This window comes from Eublepharis macularius, chromosome 17 (genome assembly GCF_028583425.1).
Source record: "Eublepharis macularius isolate TG4126 chromosome 17, MPM_Emac_v1.0, whole genome shotgun sequence".
In the NCBI taxonomy this organism is placed as follows: domain Eukaryota; kingdom Metazoa; phylum Chordata; class Lepidosauria; order Squamata; family Eublepharidae; genus Eublepharis; species Eublepharis macularius.
In genome coordinates, this window is record NC_072806.1 from 21627752 (window position 1) to 21647130 (window position 19379).

A 19379-nucleotide genomic window follows, 5' to 3' on the forward strand; every position below is an offset into this window, starting at 1 on the left:
AGAGGCCACGGTGGAGAACTCAGTTTGCGTCCTTCCAACCTCAAGCACGGAACAAGAACAGAAGCAAGACAACTGGTTTTGGAACTGGCTGTCTTTGTCCGTCTTGTCTGGGCTGACCTGGCTGGGGGACAGGTAGAAAGGCCAGGAGACCCTCCTTAAAATCAGGTGCCCCCTTCAGAGTGGGAGTATTGACAGCTTTACCTCATAACTCCAATGTATTTTATTCTTATTTATATCCCACTCCCCACCCCAATAATGAAGCAAAGCAGCTAACAACGTTTTCCTCTCCTCCATTTTATCCTCAGAACAACCACCCTGTGAGGAAGGTTAAAATCCCATGGTAGAGCGGGGATTTGAACCTGGGTCTCCCAAATCCCAGTCTGTCACTTTAACCACTATACCACACTGGCTCTCAACTGACCCACCCCATAGTCTTGGAAGAGAAAATGAAAAGGCCAAGCTCTCTTTCTTTGCCCATTCTCCCCTCAACTCTGTGGCCTTGAGCTGAATCCAGGCCCAGCACAGCTTCTCTTTCCTTAGAAAACAAAGGCACAGAAGATCCATTCATGGATGTCTTAGCCCTGCTCCTAGTTTAGCCTGCAGCCTACTTTGCAGAGATGGTATTCTTGACCCTTTGGTCATTTTACTTTTACGTTCCCCCCCACCCCAGAAACCAAGTTCAGCAGGAGTCGGTGTGTTGTCGCTCTGAGAGAAAATCGTCTGGTAAGATGTGCCCGGACTGTGAGATTATGTTCTGTAGAAAATGTGAGAAACTGCACTACAGCCGAGCTTTCATCGAGCATGGACTCCTGGGTCATCATAGCACAGAAAGTCCACCACGGATAATCAGCCCAGCTCTCAGCACTGGTAAGATACCCTGAGGACAAGATTACTGAGTGGTCAAATGCCGCCATTGGCTGGCTAGTGAAATAAGAGATCATTTGGGTTAGACCTACCTCCACCTTGTTCTTGACTCAGGGCCAAGCTACAAGTGACGAATGACACTTGAACGGCAAGTGGATCGAGTGGAGAGCAAGCAGAGGGCAAGTGAACAGGGAGGAATACACTTGCTGTTCAAGTGTCATTTGTCACTTGTAGTTTGGCCCTCTGGCTCTGTGGTCCTTTAAGGGCTCTATGATGATGAGTACAAATGCAACAGGGCTAGTGTTTTCCCAACATGGCACGTCCATTTGGGGGGTGGGGGGAAGGATCCCATGCTCATTTTTAGCTGGCATTGCATCTACTCGAGGAACAAAAGTCATGAGATTAGTACAATCAATGTCAAGTACATTTCCATACTATATCAAGGGCATTTCCATAAACAATGCCATAGGGTAAATAGATACAAGTTTAAAAGACAAAGTATTAGCAAGAATCCAATACAGAGTAGAAAAAATACTGAAGCAGAACATAATCAATTCTAGGACTAACATTAGACAACATGGAGCACTGGTGGTACATAGGAGTACATATTTACAGCAGCAGATAACATGTAAGGCAAAAATAGTGATGAAGTCTATGGTCCCTAACTCATTGGCAAAGCATCTGAGACCCCATCCCTACAATACAGCCCTCCCATTTGAGTAAAAAGCCTTTTTGAATTGTTCGGTTTTGCATTGTTTACGAAAAGCCAGGAGAGTGGGGGCTCTTCTGACTTCCTCAGGCAGGCCATTCCACAGGATAGGGGCCACCACAGAGAAAGGCCATGTGCGGGCTGCTGTTGATTTTGCCCATATGCAGCCTGGCACCTGCAGGAGACCCTGTTCAGATGAGTGAAGCTGCTGTGGAGGAACATAGGGAGGGAAGCGATCCCATGTGGTAAAAGCCTACTTTTGCCTCATGATAGATGACCTTCTCAAGGCTGTATTTAGAATGACTTCATATGAGCTAATTTGGGGGCCTTGATATGAGTTGGGCTTGAGTTAATTCATTTTCAGTTCGGTTCCGTTTTCCAAGGAGCAGTTTTTGTCCTAAGTACCCAGAAGGCCTGAGAAACAAAACTTTCCTGGGGGAGGGGCTTGTCTCCCCCCACCAATGCTGTCCTTTTGCTGCTGCCGCTATTGCCAATGAAATTTCAGCAGGTGTGAAAAGGAAGCAGTTGCCGCAGCACTGAGGGCTGGAGCTGGGGATGAACGAATTGTGATCCGAACCCAGTTGCCACAGCAGTTTGAGCTCAGCTCATAATTTTTCTGGAAGTTTGTTCTCAGAACTCCCCAGTTCTAAACTTGGACTGCATTGCTACGTGACAAGTAGAAATCCAGAAAGGGTAGTATAGCCTAGCAGTAGGATTGCCCACCTTCGGGTGGGGTCTAGAGATCTCCTGGGATTACAAATGATCTCCATGCAGAAAGTTATATCTGGGGAACACATGCCATCCACTCAGGGTTGCCAACTCCAGGTTGTGAAATTCCTGGAGATTTGGAGAGGCGCCTAAGGAGGGCAGGGTTTGAGGGGGACTACAAGAGGTGTATTGTTCCCGAGCAACATTAATTTAAGACCAGAAGCCTTCAGGCTACTTTTGGAAGCGAGTGAGCGAGAGAGAGAGAGACAGAGAGAAAGAAAGAAAGAAAGAAAGAAAGAAAGAAAGAAAGAAAGAAAGAAAGAAAGAAAGAAAAACTTACCAATCTTTTCCTTTAAAAGCTTAAAATATTTTCCCTCATTGCCCCTCAACATTCAACCTCCCAAAACTGTGTCATCCTTACCATCTTCTTGACCCCCATCTCAGAACAATTTTTAAGCAGGATAAAATGACAGGAAAGTCCTAAAAGAGAACATCAACAAAGGGCAGGCAAGGGTCATGATTCAGGAGGCCCAGATAGGGCCAAAGGTTTCAGTCAATATTACATTGATAGCGTAATCCTTCTTTTTTTATTTTACAGTGATAGCCATTCATTTAGATGGAAGAGGATTGAGCTATCCATGGCTGTTGGCTGTGATAACTCAATGGGACCTCCATGTTCAGGGGCCCTTTAGCTGTGCATAACAGTGGCTGGGAATCAGTAACAAAAGAAGGTGGTTGCTTTCATACCTTACTTTGGGGCTTTTCAGGGTGGTCCCCTGGGTTGGGAAACAGAATGCTGATCTCAGCTTCGGGTCTGACCCACAAGGGCTCTTCTTCTTTTCTTATTAGCCGCTGTTAAGAATGGGAGAATACCCATGAATATCAATTCTTGGGGCCAAATAACAAGGGAGAGCTGTTTACGTTTTTCCTAGAAATAACTGGCAGTGATTTTTGGAAAGAGGATGCTGGACTAGATGAATTGTGATCGCGCTCTGTGTCGGTGGGGATTTATTCCAGGTTCTGTGGATGCGACTGCCATGGCGGACCCGGAAGATGAGGAAGTAAAGTAGCTGTGAGGTTGAGGAGGAAGATATTTTCTGAAGGTGAAAGAACATGACTGGTCGCCAATTGTGTGAATACAAGAAGGAAAGGAAGTTAAGGTGTCTCACCGACTAGCAATAAACTGCAAATCTAGCAGCTCTGTGCATTTGCAAAACTGCATTTTGTTCTCACTTTTTAAAAAGATGGATGGTAAGGAGGGGAGGGGGGATGACCCTCAGTTCAGTTCAGTTACAATGGAAGTGCTGTGAGATGATAATGCGGCCAAACAAGAACTGGCACCTGCCTGATTTGGACAGCTGGGTCTAGGACCCGGGACCTTCTACATGCACAGCAAATACTCTACCACTAAGCCATAGTTCTGCCTATCAATTAGGATCTTCTACAGAGGCCTTGTGATTGTCAGAAGTAAAGTGGATGGTTCCAAGGGACAGAGGCTTCTCTGTTGTGACCTTGAATTGCAGAAAGCCCTCCCTGTATGCCCTCACTTATTGCCATGTGAAGCCTCCTTTTCCCAGGTATTTTGTTGACCTGCACGTGTTCTAATTGTTCTGCTACATGTTGGCTTTTTAAAAAGTGCCTCTGTTGTACTTGGCATTCGCGTTTGTAGTTATTGTTTAACTATTCAGTACTGCTAACTTTGCTGGTGTTTTTAAGTTGCTTTTAATCTTTCTCTGACTTTAAAAAAAAATGTGTTTCTAAGATGTTTTCAACTGTGAGGCACCTCAGGAACCAAGTTTCACATGGCTAGCCATGTTGGTCTGCAGTAGAAGAGCAAGATTCGCATCCAGGAGCACCTTAAAGACCAACTAGATTTCCAGGGGACGAGCTTTCAAGTGTCAAGCTCACCTTTGTCAGACAGCTTACACCCTGGAAATCTTGTTAAGGTGATACTGGACTCGAATCTTGCTCAGGAACCAAGTAGGTCTGAGAATATGAGAAACAAAAGGTTAAACAAACCACATGAGGAATTCCCCTAATTAAGGCCAATCCAGATTCCCAGAGATCCAGTAAGATTTCTTGATTTGAATTGCAAATGGGGCACTGTTAAGTGCAGGCATGTGGTTTTCTGGCAACAGGGGAGCACACAACAGACATTCCACCCTCAATCTCGAAGTCCCTGCCTACGGCCAAACACCTTGTTGAGTGTGCTTTCGCCTCACCTAAGAAACTTCCCGTCCCAGGAAGGAGGCTGTAAGCTGTTTGTCAATATGGGGCCGACAAGGGTCAACACCGGCATGTCGCAACATGAAGAAAGAGAAAGGACAGCAAACACCCGGCTTCATGCGTTAGGCAGGAGGAATAGGAATAACAAGTTGACGTGGAGAAAGGGGTCAGGAAATGATTGATGCCTGGTGGTTAAAGCAGATGTGTTGCGGCTGGAGAGATGGAAGCTAGTTCCACCTCCTGGACCATAGGATTGCCAGCCTCCCTGTGAGACCTGGAGATCTCCTGGAATTACAACTGGTCTCAGAACTACAGAGATCAGTTCCCCTGGAGGAAATGGCAGCTTCGGAGGCTGTTCTCTGTGGCATCACATCCATGCTCACCCCCCTCCTTTCCTCAAACACCACCTTCTGCAGGCACCCGCCCCCCTCCCCCAAATCGCCAGGCTAGTGTTGGCAAGCTGACTTGTTTTCCATCTGCTCGAACTCTAAAGTCAACCTGCCCCCTCAATTGGAAGACCATGCCTCCCCAGTACAGTAGCATTCACAGGGCTAATTTTGAGGGGGGACGCGCAGGAACGCAGTTCCAGCAGTTCCCCAAAGAGGTCACGTCAGGTGTCCCCACCCACCTGACTCTCGGCCATTTTGGGCGTTTTGGCCTGGATTGGGGCTGAAACGGCCCGGATCAGGCCTCTGACAGGTGGTGGATCACTCGCCCGCTCAGCAGTGGCCTGATCTTGACCATTTTAGGCCCCTTTTCGGCCATTTTCAGCCCCTTTTTGCCATTTTGGGCCCAATTTCGGCCTTGAATCGCCAGGACTGGGTCCAAAACAGCCAGGATAGGTGAGGTCAGGGGTGTGTGGCATATGCAAATCAGCTATGCTAATAACACACTTCCAGCACTGTCAAGGGGCGTGGCATACGTTAATGAGTTATGCTAATGAGTTCCTCCAGCTCTTTTTCTACGAAATGACCCCTGAGCATTCAACCCACAGGTCAGGACCTGACGGTGGGGTCCCAGAGCCTCAGCTGCTGGCCCACAACCCCCCTGTGGGGCTGTAATTCTGGCTGTCATTTGAGCAGATCTGCTGATCATGCGCATGCGCAGAGAGCAAAGAGCTGATAGGAGCCAAAGGATGAGAAGGTAAAGTAATTTCGGGGCAGAGAAGACACCTCCATGGCTCCATTCCTTGGCTTGTTCCTCTTTATGATCTACCTCCTGCTGCTCGGTTTGCATTTCCTGTGCTTGTGTCTCCTGATCTGCCACCCACAGCCCTTTCCTCAAGTCACACAAAGCTGCCTTGTACGAATCAGGCCTTTCACTCCATCAAGGTCAGTCTTGACTACTCAGCTCTCCAGGGTCTCCAGCAGACGTCTTTCACATCACCCGCTGCCTCTGGTCCTTTTTAACTGGAAGTGCTCAGGATTGAACCTGGGACCTTCTGCATGCCAAACCGTTGCTTTACCATTGAGCTGCAGTCCCTCCCATAAGTCGTAATTTCGGCTCCCCCTTTTCCTGAGTCATGTGATTTCCTATCACTTTTCTGCATCACAGTAAATGACATGCTCGATGGGTCCCAATCCCTGGAAAGCATGCAGACCTTTTTTTGGGTTACAGTTGCAGAGATGGATCAGGCCAAAGGTCCATCTAGTCCAGCATCCTGGTTCCAATAGGGGCTAGGAAGCCCCAGATCAGGGCACAGAGGTGATGATGAATGTCTCCTTTATAACCAGGGCCGTCGTCACACGGGCCCTTATTTCGTCAGTTTTGCACTAGAAGTCGTTTCTTCTGTTATTGTTATTAGAATGGATTCTCCCATCTTTTGATGACTGCTTGCGCTTCCAGTCAGTCACATTAAAAGGGAAAAGCGCAATTCGACGGTCAGTCAAAGTGCCTCTGGAAACAGGGCCCTAAAAATCCTGCCCCCTTTAAAAAAATTTTTTTCGCATATTTGCGCTATATTACTCTTCTATTATACCAATGTTGTGCTGGGCCAACCCAAAAGCCAACCGTGATAAGTAGCAAAGGTTTCCTGACCATGGCAGAATAGCGTTATAGCGCTATAAGGCTGACGTTTTTAAAAAAAAATACTTTGAGGCTTAATTGTGGGTTGCGCTGGGGCTTGTGGGAGTGTAGGGCAGGAGAATCAGTGTTAGGTGAGACAGATGATCGGGGAGAGTGAGCGTTTTGGTGGTGCAAAGCGTTCATAGTCGATCCAGGGCATTCACATGGAAGCGGATAAAGACGACATAAAGAGTCACAAAGCATGAATTGGGGAGAATGGCGAAATCGCAAGAGAGCTGGAATAAGGGGAGCATTCAGTGGGAGATGGCGCTAGTTTGGCGCTAAATTTATGGCCGTGTGATGACGGCCCAGATCGTAGTAGATTATACTGCCTCTGAACACAGACATTTCATTCATCTGACATGGCTTATAGCCACCACTAGACTGATCCTTCTCCATGAATTTATCTAATCCCTTCTAAAGTCATTTTAATAGCACTACATCCTGTGGCAGTGAGTTCCATAAGATAACTAGACATCATGTGAAATACTTCCTGTTGCCTGTTTGTAACCTACTGTCCATTGGCTCGTTTTTTGAGAGAAAGAAAAGTTCTCTTTATCCAATTTCTTGGCATCATATATAATTTGATCAAACCCTCATTTAGTTGTGCCTTTTGTTCAAAAATGAAAAGCAGCAAAACGATTTAGCCTTTACATCTCGGGAAGCACTAAATGGAAATAAATAAAAATAGAGCTCCTGTAGAGGCACCAAAAATCTGATCCAGCAGTTCTTCTGGCTTCTGAGAATTCATCTGGTGGTGTTATAATCCTTTCAGATTTACTTTTGCAACCAAAAGAACCAGAAATTAGGTCATTAAAAAAAGACAGATATTAGAGAACTAATTTCTATGCTTAGCAATATCACATTTTGCATGTTCAGCAAGAATCACAAGCATGCACACAGCCCTGAGTGCCCGCTCTCAAAAAGATGCAGAACAGATGCAGGAAATCGCATTGACCTATAAGTAAAGTTTGGGGGCCTGCAAGCCTTATAAACAGACTGAATTTATCCCCAGACCAATAGAAACATAATACGTCCCAGTCCCAAGAATGGATAGTGCGGTTCCAAAGCCCTTTGCTTAACATAAAACTGTGCAAATGAATGTACTTTTCTCCAAACATATGCTGTTTCCACATACGTTGGATAATGCACTTCCAATCCTCTTTATAGATCATTTGGAACGGATTTTTTCATGTGCGGAACAAAAAATCCACCTCAAACAATTGATAAAGTGCATTGAAAGTGCATTATCCAATGTGTGCGGAATCAGCCATAGTGGGAAAGGAACAGAGTAAGAGACCCAAATATTGAGAAGGAGGGGGAACCAGATACATTGTATCAGGACCAAGAGTCTGGGAAAGTCTGGACTTCATCCATTAACATGATATGGTCCATTTCATTTTAGAAAATTTTCCCTTCCATTTCATGGTCCATTTCATGGTCCATTTCATTTTAGAACATTTTCCCTTCCTAAGATTGTTTAATACGATGGGTTCAGAAGGAGCATGACCAAGGAGCATTAGAAGTTTATGCCATGCTCAGAGAAACGTTTGGGTGCTGAATGTCAGTCATATACTCAGGGTGATTTCAAAACAGCTGTTTACTCTAGAATCACTAATATTAACAATCCACTGCATTTCAGTGTTTTGCTTTCCTGTCTTTTTTTACAGACCTTATTTGTGGCAATTTTTAAAAGAAGCAACACGCACACCAAATTGTGGCACCAAGCTACACTATGTAGACATTCAAAGAGCCCTTGCGGTTTCTTAGGACTGCGGTCTTAAGTTTTTTTCTCCCTTTTCATTGCAGCTTAACAATCCTCAATGATAACATTAATTAATTGATAGGCAATTGCAGAACTCAATAACAAACAATTTTTTTAAAAAAAATATGAGCAGTGGCTCTGTCTGGCTACAAAATGAAAGATCTTAATAGTAATACTTTTTTTCCCCAATTCAAGGCATTCTGGTATATCACCTGATGAATTATCAGTATCATTGGTGAAGTCATCTACAATAGTCCAGTCTGAGCACTCCACAATCCATCCCGACCTCATACAATGATTGTGTGGGAATACAGTAAGATCACTCAACGCTTTGTACAAAAGCACAATAAGAATGACAAATAAAAGACAAGAGTTCTGAAAAATGGCACAAATATTGTAGAAGAGTGGGAATAAGTGACTGGCCATGCAATATTCAAACAGCGACTGCCAGTTCCACACAACAGATCATGGCAAAAGACAGTGAGATCCTGAGACGGAAGTTCAAGTAGTTCAGCAGCAGCCTGCCTAACACTCAAGTCACAGAAGACAACCTGCAACCATAAAAAAGGCCCGCCATTTTGTCCAGTCCCTTGGCAATCAGTTCTGGGACAAAGATGGAAGACAGGAAAATACTGTAAGTTGGATCTGGCAGTTCTCAGAGTAAGGTTGGCTTCCACAGTGAGGTGTAGCTTGGAGGTGAAAGAGCCCCCGTGGTCCAGTTATTCGCCAGCTGGAGGCAGAATGCCAGCCCTTTCCTTTCCAGTCAGCACAGCAGAGACTAGGAGTCACTCCCACTTCTTGCCTCAATCATTCGACACTCAAAATTAACATCATGAACTTTAATGTTTTCACAAGTCATTTTGCTTTACTAGGGTTTCTCCTCTGTTTACCACCTCATCAGCTTAATGCTCCCAGTTCCTTTCTGGTTTTATCTGTTCCATAAGAAACCAAGAGCAAACACAAACATGGCCCATAATGGCATTCATAACATCTGGATTTTGGCCATGACAAGTCTAAGGAAGGTTATGCTGCGGCCTAACTTGGGTCCACAGCCTGACAGCCAAGCCACGGCAGCTGGGGAGCCCATTTCCCAGATGCCACAACTTGCAGCTTATCAGGATCGAATTTCCAGAACCCGTCATTTCGGAAGAAATATACAAAACCATCCAAATGAGTCAAGGCTCCATTGGCCATGGCTGGGACCCCTCCCCAGTCTCTCAAGCTCCTGGGGTAGTAAGGCTCCACCTGGAAGGTCTCCTCATTTACCACATAGTATTTGGGGCCTTTAAAAAGAACCAGGTGGCGGAGGGGCTGGAAATAGAGAGCGGCGTCAGGGTGGCGTGGAAGATCACCGGTACTGCTACACTTCTGGGGGAAGCCAGCTTCTAAGGAGGGGCCGTACCGCCAGCACCTGCCTCCTGTAGGGAGTGACAGAAAGAACAGCAATGTCAGGTTTCTTCTGAGGCAGCAGATCAAAGCAGACTTTTTTGAAAACTGCAGCATCATAGCACTGGAAGGAATGAAAAGCAAGAATGTGCCTACTCTATGCTAAAAAAAATTTGGACCAAGATAATTTAAAGGCTTCTCCAGAAAAACCAGAAATGTGTATAATTATGCACATGAAACACATCATCAGTGCAGTTTTCCATCTGTTTCAAACAGGCTTCCTGATTGCCTGGGCCCAACAGGGAATTCCCCACCCCAGTCTTCCACTCTTGAGAATTTGAGGAGCGGGAGAAAAAACAGCCTCTGTAGCAAATCTCTAGGAATTTTCCCTAAGGCTTTATGGTCTTTGCCATAGAGAATAAATGAAATTGCTAGAGCGTCATCCAGAAGTGACATCATATCCTCCCCAATCTCCACTCTCATGCACTGCCTCCCAAATCTCCTAGCATTTGCCTAGGCAGTGTTGGGAACTCAATTCTGAATAATTTCATCTTCTATTTTGTAACTCTGCTTGCCTATTACTGAGGGGGAAACAGGGAGAGGATTTTGACTTCTATGCTGGTCTGATCCAGCCAGATTCTACTGATGCTTCTATGACCCCTCTCTAAGTAGAAATTGTCTTGAAGTCTTTATGGATTTTAAATTTTATTTGTTTTTACCATGGGTCATAGTATCTACAAATTGCCAAAACTGTCAGGAGAGAAAATCAGAGAGAGAATGGCAGGTCTCAGGCATGATATGAATATATGAAGCTATCTTATATGGAGTCAGACCGTTGGTCCAGCCCGCTCAACCACTGCCCATTCTGACAGGCAGTGGCTGTCCAGGGTTCCAGGCAGAGAAAGGTCTGTTACAACCTCTGCCACCTGAGATCCTCCAAATGGAAATGCCAGGGACTGAACTCTTCCATTCTGTAATGTGACCTCCTGATAAAAAATGTCCTTGTAGAGTGTCAGGCTGTTGGTCCATTTAAGGTTTTTGCTACACTAGGCTAACTCTGACTTTGGTGTCCCCACCCCCGCCAATTTAATAGAGAGGAAATATTTTTATGTTCTAAAAGTGAGAAGTCTAGAATGAACAGTTTACTTACTGGGCATTCAAATGTAATGTAAAAATAAAATTAGATAAGCTCTTCAAAAGCCCTCCATGTTCCCTCCTGGCAGCTATAGAAGACCAGACTCAGGGCCAAGCTACAAGTGACAAATGACACTTGAACAGCAAGTGGATTGAGTGGAGGGCAAGTGAACAGGGAGAAATACACTTGCTGTTCAAGTGTCATTCGTCACTTGTAGCTTGGCCCTCAGCTGATAACGGAGTTGGTAGAAACCAGTTAACCAGGGCTCATTTTGAGGGGGAACGCGCAGGAACGCAGTTCCGGCAGTTCCCCAAAGAGGTCACATGTCAGGTGCCCCCACTCACCTGACTCTCGGCCATTTTGGGCCCGTTTCGGCCTAGATTGGGGCCAAAACAGCCTGGATCAGGCCTCTGATGGGTGGTGGATCACTCTCCCACTCATCAGCGTCCCAATCCTGACCATTTTGGGCCCCTTTTCAGCCATTTTCAGCCCCCTTTTGCCATTTTGGGCCCAATTTTGGCCCTGAATGGCCAGGATTGGGTCCAAAACAGCCAGAATAGGTGATGTCAGAGGGTGTGGCACATGCAAATCAGTCATACTAATGACACACTTCCGGTGATGGCAAGAGGTGTGGCATATGCTAATGAGTTATGCTAATGAGTTCCTCCAGCTCTTTTTCTACTAAATGACCCCTGCAGTTAATGTCAAGCTTCCTTTTGGGTCTGGAGAGGAAGCACCTCTCGCTTTTTGGGCACCCTTCAAAATAATGCGCTCTACGGTTTTCCTAGTTGTGAGGCCAGGCCTATCACTGCTGTTTACTGTGACTAGCAGCATCTTTCCAAGATATCGGCCACAGAAAGGCCTTTCCCAGCTCTGCTATAGAAGTGAACGTGGGACCTTCTGCAGGCTCCATCAGTGAACCGTGGCTCCTCCCCACAAATTTCCTTCCTCACAAACAAATGTAACCATAACCACCTTTGAAGAAATAGAATTTCCCATCTTCCTCTGAGAAGGCAGCAGCATCAATGGTGGATGGTAGCCCTGGCCACTTTGTCCGGAGTAGCTCTGGGCCAGTGGTGTTCCCTCCTTTTGATACAGTCCAGAAATAGCCACCTTTAAAGATGTAAAGATTGCCTTCCAGGTCTGCACAGGATAAATGGAAAGCACGTTAGAGGGTAGCTATCATGTTCCCCCTCTCTAATTAAGATCAATATATCAAACTGTATGGACCACTTCTCTTTGTGTGAGCTACAGTCCTCAATTTGTTGCCGTGACGGTACAATAAGCGATGCCGGCAGCCCTGATGGCAAACTGTCATTGCAACAAAATGGTGGTCGCAAGGAGAGCTTTTTTCAGCAATGGCTTCTACACTGGGTACCTTCTAGAGGATTTTGAAAAGCTATATTCCCCCTTGGGTTCTGCAATATATTCCAAAGGCAGTCGATTTAAGATTTTGTTTGGACTGCTCAGTTAGTGTCATCAACTCTAAGTTGGGAAATCCCTGGAGATTTGAGGGCAGAGCCTGGGGAGGGAGTTCAGCTGGGATGTGATGCCATACAGTTCACTCTCCAAAGCCGCCATTTTGGAGGTTGTCAACCTCTGCGTGAGACCTGGAGATTTCCCGAGATTATAACTGACTTCCAAACAGCAGAGATCAGTTCCCTTCGGAAAAAAATCCTGCTTTAGAGGGTGAATTTTCCAAGAAGAAACTAACGGTAAGTGGTGGGTAACCCCCCCCTCACATTGGGAGAGTAAGGGGACCTGGCCACTCTGTCTCTGTGGCAGCCATTTTGCTGTGGCACCGACATGGACCTGTTCTCAAAATTCTAAATGTGCCCACAGGTTCAACACAGTTGGAGACCCCTGCTTGAAAGTGTTCATATTCATAGTACTTTTTTGTAATCCTTACACAACCCCCTGTAAAGCACCCTTATCTTTCAGATCGGGGCTTGAAAGTGAGAGAGAGAATGGCTTGCCTGATGCTCCCTAGTGAGCTTGTAGAAGAGGCAAGATTTGAACCTGGTATTTCTAAATTTCTGGCACAGACCCTATTGAATACTGAGCCTGCAGCCCAAACGATCAGCCAGAGTGATTTAGCTCAACAACCTACTTTATTAACCCAGAACTCAACAACACACAAGGGACAGCAAACCCCAGTATTTATATACACAAACCCCGCCCCAGACTTAACCAACATCCAATAGTATTATCAACTCCAGGATACCTTCATTTGCATAACTATATACAATATAACAAGTATGTACTTGAACATGATTGGCCCTTATTAAGGGCTGGCCATTGGCTGTTATGTCACCAATCAGGTTTGAGGCATTTCTGGTCAATACACAACAGACCCTTTGCCTCTACAGTACAGAAATCCTTGGCAAGCTGCTTCGCCAGCTCTTACCTATGGTTATGGCATCAAAAAAGGACCTGCAGTAATGGGCACTGGGATTTCCTTCCTGCCGTTCCCTGCCTTCAATATCCTGGCTCCAGTCATGGAAACGAGCAAATAACTTCCCTGGGAGCTGGACTGTAGAGCCCCAGGGAGGCTTCCCTGCCAAAGAGAAATCACATTACATCTAAAGCTGGATACCAGGAAAATTATCTTGTGGAAAAATTCTCAGAGAAGCATCAGCAAAGGAGTTCAGCCTCCACACACAGTGTTCCCACCCACCCGGCTGGATCTTGCCAGCTTTTCCACTTGGCCTTGCCCAATTCTTCTCATTGCAGGCTCTTTCCCTCAGTTTTTTTCTATGTGGGCTCCACGGCCTCCAATGTAACTTCTTCAGTGGTTGAAAGGGGATTCTCCCACTGTCTTTCACCAATCAAAAAGCCCAATCCCAAAGATATGGGAACAACTAATGATGGAAAAAATAACAGACTACAACAATCAGCAAACTTCCCTAAAACAACGAATTTCCTTGAGAAATGGTATCCATTTTTAGAATATCTCCCCCCAAAGGACTCATTAATAACAAGGTCTCCCTACCAGACAATTATCAATTTGGAAATCTATGTATAAAACAACAAAAATATACTAATATAAACAAAGAATCTTGTACAAACCCTAATTCACAAGGCCATCAAGATATTTAATTTGGGTGAAAATCTAGCAAAATATAATATTTATTTTATTATTTATTCATATTTATATCCTGCCCTCCCCGCAAGCAGGTTCAGGGCAGCTAACAACATTTAAAAACAATTTAAAACATTTTGTATTGTGCGGTGACAGCATCAGGAAGACTTATACTATTTTGCATGTATACTGTGGTGGACAGGTTTTCACAGGCGGGTGTTTAAATTTCCTTTCCCCCCACCCACCCCAGGCCAGCAGAGGCCCAACTTTAGCCATGAGCCTGGCAGAACAACTCTGTCTTACAGGCCTGGCGGAAAGACAATAAATCCCGCAGGGGCCTGGTCTCAGTATCTATTTATAATAATAAATAGATTAAAATAATAATAATAAATAATAAACTTTTATAATAATAAATCTGTTGTATTGTCGAAGTCTTTCACGGCCAGAGAACGATGGTTGTTGTGGGTTTTCCGGGCTGTATTGCCGTGGTCTTGGCATTGTAGTTCCTGACTACAGCAGCTGTGGCTGGCATCTTCAGAGGTGTAGCACCAAAAGACAGAGATCTCACACTGAGAGATCTCTGTCTTTTGGTGCTACACCTCTGAAGATGCCAGCCACAGCTGCTGTAGTCAGGAACTACAATGCCAAGACCACGGCAATACAGCCCGGAAAACCCACAACAACCAATAAATCTGTTGTTCAGAGTTTTCTATGTATAATTATAGCGACACCATTTTGTTATTGTTGTATGTACAAATGTTTGGAAAAGAAAAAAATATTTTTTTAAAAGCTTAAGCCTAACTTCACAATTGTTTGGGAACCTCAAGTTTGAGAACCTGTGTGGAAATCTCATGCCCTGCCGCCACTGCCACATTAGGAGAGGGGCTGTGGCTCAGTGGAAGAGCATCGGCTTGGCATGCATAAGGTCCCAGGTTCAATCCTCAGCATCTCAAGTTAAAGAGATCAGTTAGGAAGTGATGTGAAAGACCTCCACCTGAGACCTCCACCTGAGACCCTGGAGAACCACTGCCATTTACTGAGCTTGATGGACCAGGTGTTCTAGTTCAGTAGAAGGCAGGGCCGGATCTATGGTTGCCAGTGCCCAGGGCAACCGTAGTCAGGCTCTATGCGCATGCATAGCTCGCACGTGCTCCTGGCGCTGCGTGATGACATCACTCCTGTAACGTCATCACACTGGGGTGCCCCCCCGCTACCGCGGCAAGCTGGCTGACCTGGCGCGCCATGGAGCTGGCGGCAGCGCAAGTGGCTCAGAGGCTGCCCGCGCCGTTCACCTGCCCCGTTCAGCTGCCTCCTGGCGCTGCGTGATGACATCACTCCCGTAACGTCATCACACTGGGGTGCCCCCCCCCCCGCTACCGCAGCAAGCTGGCTGACCTGGCGCGCCATGGAGCTGGCAGCAGCGCAAGTGGCTCGGAGGCTGCCCACGCCGTTCACCTGCCCCGCAGGCCAAGGGGCGGCCGGCTTGCCGCGCGCCCCTTGTCCTGGGGAAAGGTGAACGGCGCGGGTGGCCTCCCAGCCACTCGTGCTGCCTTTTGCCTTTCCCACAAGCCGGTCGCCCCTTGTCCTGCGGGAAAGGCAAAAGGCAGCACAGGTAGCTGGGAGGCTGCCCGCACCGTTCGCCTTTCCTCAGGCGCACTCCCGGGGCTGGCAGCGAGCTCCTGGGGCTGGCAACTGCGCCCAGTGCCCCCTCTTTGGCGGTGCCGGGGGCAGACTACACCCCCTGCCCCCCCATCAATCCGGCCCTGTAGAAGGCAGCATCATGGGTGTTCAAATCCCCCTCTCCCTCCCCCTTTAGAAATTAAGCAGAGAGAGAACTGGATACAGGGAAGTCATACCCACCATATAAATTCTGGATCGCAAGAATGTCATCCCAGCTGAGGACAAAATCCTTGCCCAGTTTTTTGTAGTAAGGGGACATCAGCGCACTGCGCACTGGGGAATGCTCCAAGCCCAGTGTATGCCCGATCTCATGCGCCACCACCACAAAGAGGTTGCGGCCCTTGCTACTGTCCAGTGACCACCTCTCATCATTGTCAAAATGCGCCTCACCACGGCGTGGGAAGAAGGCATGTGCCAAAGCACCTCCTGGAGGAAAAGATCAGATGCCATTAAAACCCATAAGAGTTGTGCTCTGGTGTTAAAAAACCCGCCAGCTCTGTTTTTCATGGTTCCACAGTAATGTCAAAAAGGAAGCTCACAGGAGTGGTGGGGAATGTGCAACCTTGCTGGTCTATTCTTGGTTTTAAAAATAATTCCCTTCTTGGGACTTCTTGTACCAGCTCAGCTAAAGGAATGAACTAGGATCTCAGAGCTTCTGGTTCAAATCTCCTTTCTGCTACAAACTCACTAATTTGCCTTAGATAAGTTCCTCTAAGCTCAGTGCTCCATCTGAAACATAATGCAATGATAATAATATTGGCCTGCTCTGATCTGGAAGGCCCAGGCTACTCATTAGATCTTGGAAGCTAAGCAGGGTCGGCCTTGGTTAGTAATTGGATGGGAGACCTCCAACGAAGACCAGGGTTGCAGAGGCAGGCAATGGCAAACCACCTCTTTTAGAGCCAAGCTACAAGTGACGCCTTGTAGGCATCCTGGTCTTGCAGCTGTAATGGAGAGCCAAGCTGTAAAACCAGGACGCCTACATTTCCCATCAAAACTTGAAGGAAGCTGACAAGTGTCCAACCTGTGTAAGGCATCACTTGTAGCTTGGCTCTTAGTCTCATGGCATGAAAACCCCACCAGGGGTCACCATAAGTCAGCTCTGACTTGAATCATAGATCCAGAGGAGTTAGCCGTGTTAGTCTGTAGTCGCAAAATAGTAAAGAGTCCAGTAGCACCTTTAAGACTAACCAACTTTATTGTAGCATAAGCTTTCGAGAACCACAGTTGCATCTGACGAAGAGAGCTGTGGTTCTCAAAAGCTTATGCTACAATAAAGTAGGTTAGTCTTAAAGGTGCTACTGGACTCTTTACTATTCTCTGACTTGAGGGCACTCTCCATACAACTGACCAGTGTATTGTAACAGGCTATCTCGACTGAAAGGGGAAATGTGGAGCTGCAGGTCAGGAACTGGTAAGCGGATTTGGGGATGTAGCTGGAGGATTTGGAGGAGTGTAGGAGGCAGGAGGGGTCAGCACCTGGACCATCAAAGGCATTGTCTGTTCCGTCGTTGTGGTCCCCGTGGAAGAAAGTCAGGCGAATGTCTGCTGGGTCGCTTGTTGCCTCCCAGAACACCAAGGAGGAGACGTTGCTCCAGAGCTCAAAAGCTGCCTTCACCGCCAGGCGGACCTGCTGCTGGGGTAAGTACCAGGGCCAGTTCACCACCCGGTAGGTCAGATGCCGTTTGTACCACTGGCCACCTGTGAAAAGAAAGAGACGGGCACCATATAGTCTGCCAGCTAAGAAACAGAGTTGCTGATACGAGTCTCACCTTGCCCCCTAACAGATGACTAGAGGAAGCGCATGCCTTCTCTCTCTCTACAATAAATGCTTCCTTCATTATTGTTTTAGGATGGTTCTCCTGGGTAGACCAACTGACTAAGCTCTGGGATCCCTGACAGTTAGACCCTTGTTTATGTTTCACAAAGAAATTCATCACAAGTTACATGCTTGATAGGAACTTTTGCACTTTGGGAATTGTGAAGTAAGCCCAGCTCCAAGAGGTAAGCCTCGTCCAAGATCCTTCAGTTGAGGACTAATTTACACTTGCAGCAGAATGAGGCTGGAAAGTGGTAGTCAGGTCCCGAGGCGGTAGAAAGTATTGCATCTAGAATTGTCAACCTCTAAGTGGGACCTGAAAACCTCCCAGAATTACAACTTATTTCCAGACGACAGAGATCAGTTCCCCTGGAGAAACGGGCAGCTTTGGAGTGTGGACTGTATGGGCATTGTATCCCACTGTGAGGCTCCTCCCCAAACTCCACCCTCCACAAGCTCCACCCCCAAATTTCTAGAAATTTGCAATTTACATCCCTTCTCACTTTGTTCATACAGATGAGAAGGAAATCCCATTGTTGAACTATTTCTTTGCTTTAAAAATTCTCCACAACACAATGCTCATAATAAAGAGCACCACAGACCCCTTCTCCCTTCATGTGCTGGTGAGAAATCTTCTTTACTCAGAGAAGTGTTCAAAAATAGCACTCCCCACTTGCCATATGAAGTGGCCTCATTCACTCTGAATGCCTCCGGATTCCTCTACCTCACTGTGGTACATATATTGACCTGACTGGATTCTCTTGCTCCGATTCCAGGGGCAGGACAAAGAACTCACAAGAATCTTATCAACATTCCCCTTTCTGAAGAAAAAAAAGGCAGACTTGGCTCAGACTAGATGCTTCCTGTAGGAATGCAAGATAAACAATGAGCTCACCACAACAAGCAAGGGAGATATCAAGGAATCGTAGAATAATAAAGATTGAGGCCCAGGGGCTTTCACCCTGGGCTCCCCTCCAAGAGGGGAGTAGGACTGTCAGTCTCCCTCATACACTGAAAAAATCCTCTCTGACACTCCGCCCCCTTCTACTTTCACCAAGACCCTAGAGACTAAGTCGAATAGTCTGAATTTTAAGATGCAGACTCTGATCCAAAGACAAAAAGGCTGTAAGAAATCTTTAATTAACTATTTAAAGACGGGATGCTAATTTTTAACGCTAATATGTTACCTGCCAGAAAAGGGATCCCCGTAGATCTGCAAACAGCTTCCTCAGAATAAAGAGAGGCCCCACGTTTTGGTGATACTTTGGGATGGTGGAGATTATTGTTAAAAATGGCTGCGAAGTTTTTTCTCTTTGTGAGCCCTGACTGGTTAGGATCACCCACATGATTTACACACACAGCACTGCCCTCACCCCAAAAGGACTTTCTTTGTAGTGACCTTGGCAAATAACCATTAGGCTATATGGTGTTGCAGTATCATCACACCTAGTAGGTGATCCCTGATTGTCCAGTATCAAATAAAAACAAAAGGGGAGAAAATATTGCCATGGCACTAGCCACAAACTGGGGGGGAATCAAGATTTGGGTCCAGTAGCACCTTAAAGACCAGCTAGATGATGAAGGGAAAGGGTTGCCAGGTCCCCTGACTCCCCCGGCAGGAGATTGGGAGCCTGGCACTTACCTTGCTGCATTCTTGGGTCTGTTTCCATGTGTGTGCTCCCAGCTTGTGCAATGACATCACTTCCCGAAAGTGATGTCATCACAGGAGTCAAAGGGCAGCCTGGGAGCACTCCCATGCTCACCAAGAGGCTGAATCAACCCGCTGTGGGGTGCAATTTGTCCCAAAATGGGCCTGCTGTGGGGCGTGATTCAACTCGAATTGGGCTGCTGTGGGTGTGGGAGGGTGGTGCGCTGCCTGGGGCATGCTGCACTGCCCAGGGGAGTGCCCTGGGAAGCATGCCCTCCCTGCTGGCCAAGTAA

The 19379-nt window shown here is 46.6% G+C and overlaps 1 protein-coding gene across 2 annotated transcripts in view; it reads right to left on the reverse strand.

The window, feature by feature from the left end:
* Positions 1–8153: 8153 nt before the first annotated feature.
* The window catches only part of MMP28 (matrix metallopeptidase 28), a 31711-nt gene continuing 20485 nt past the window's right edge, over positions 8154–19379 (reverse strand). The window contains exons 4-8 of one of the 2 annotated variants that reach the window (XM_055001447.1): positions 17099–17320; positions 15800–16045; positions 13265–13414; positions 11833–12000; positions 8154–9754 (exon numbers count right to left, since the gene is read on the reverse strand). In XM_055001447.1, the coding sequence (XP_054857422.1) occupies positions 9372–9754; positions 11833–12000; positions 13265–13414; positions 15800–16045; positions 17099–17320 (1169 nt within the window). In that variant the 3' untranslated portion in view covers positions 8154–9371. Of the gene's footprint in view, positions 9755–11829; positions 12001–13264; positions 13415–15799; positions 16046–17098; positions 17321–19379 lie in introns of both variants that reach the window. The other variant, XM_055001448.1, reaches the window with a different exon arrangement.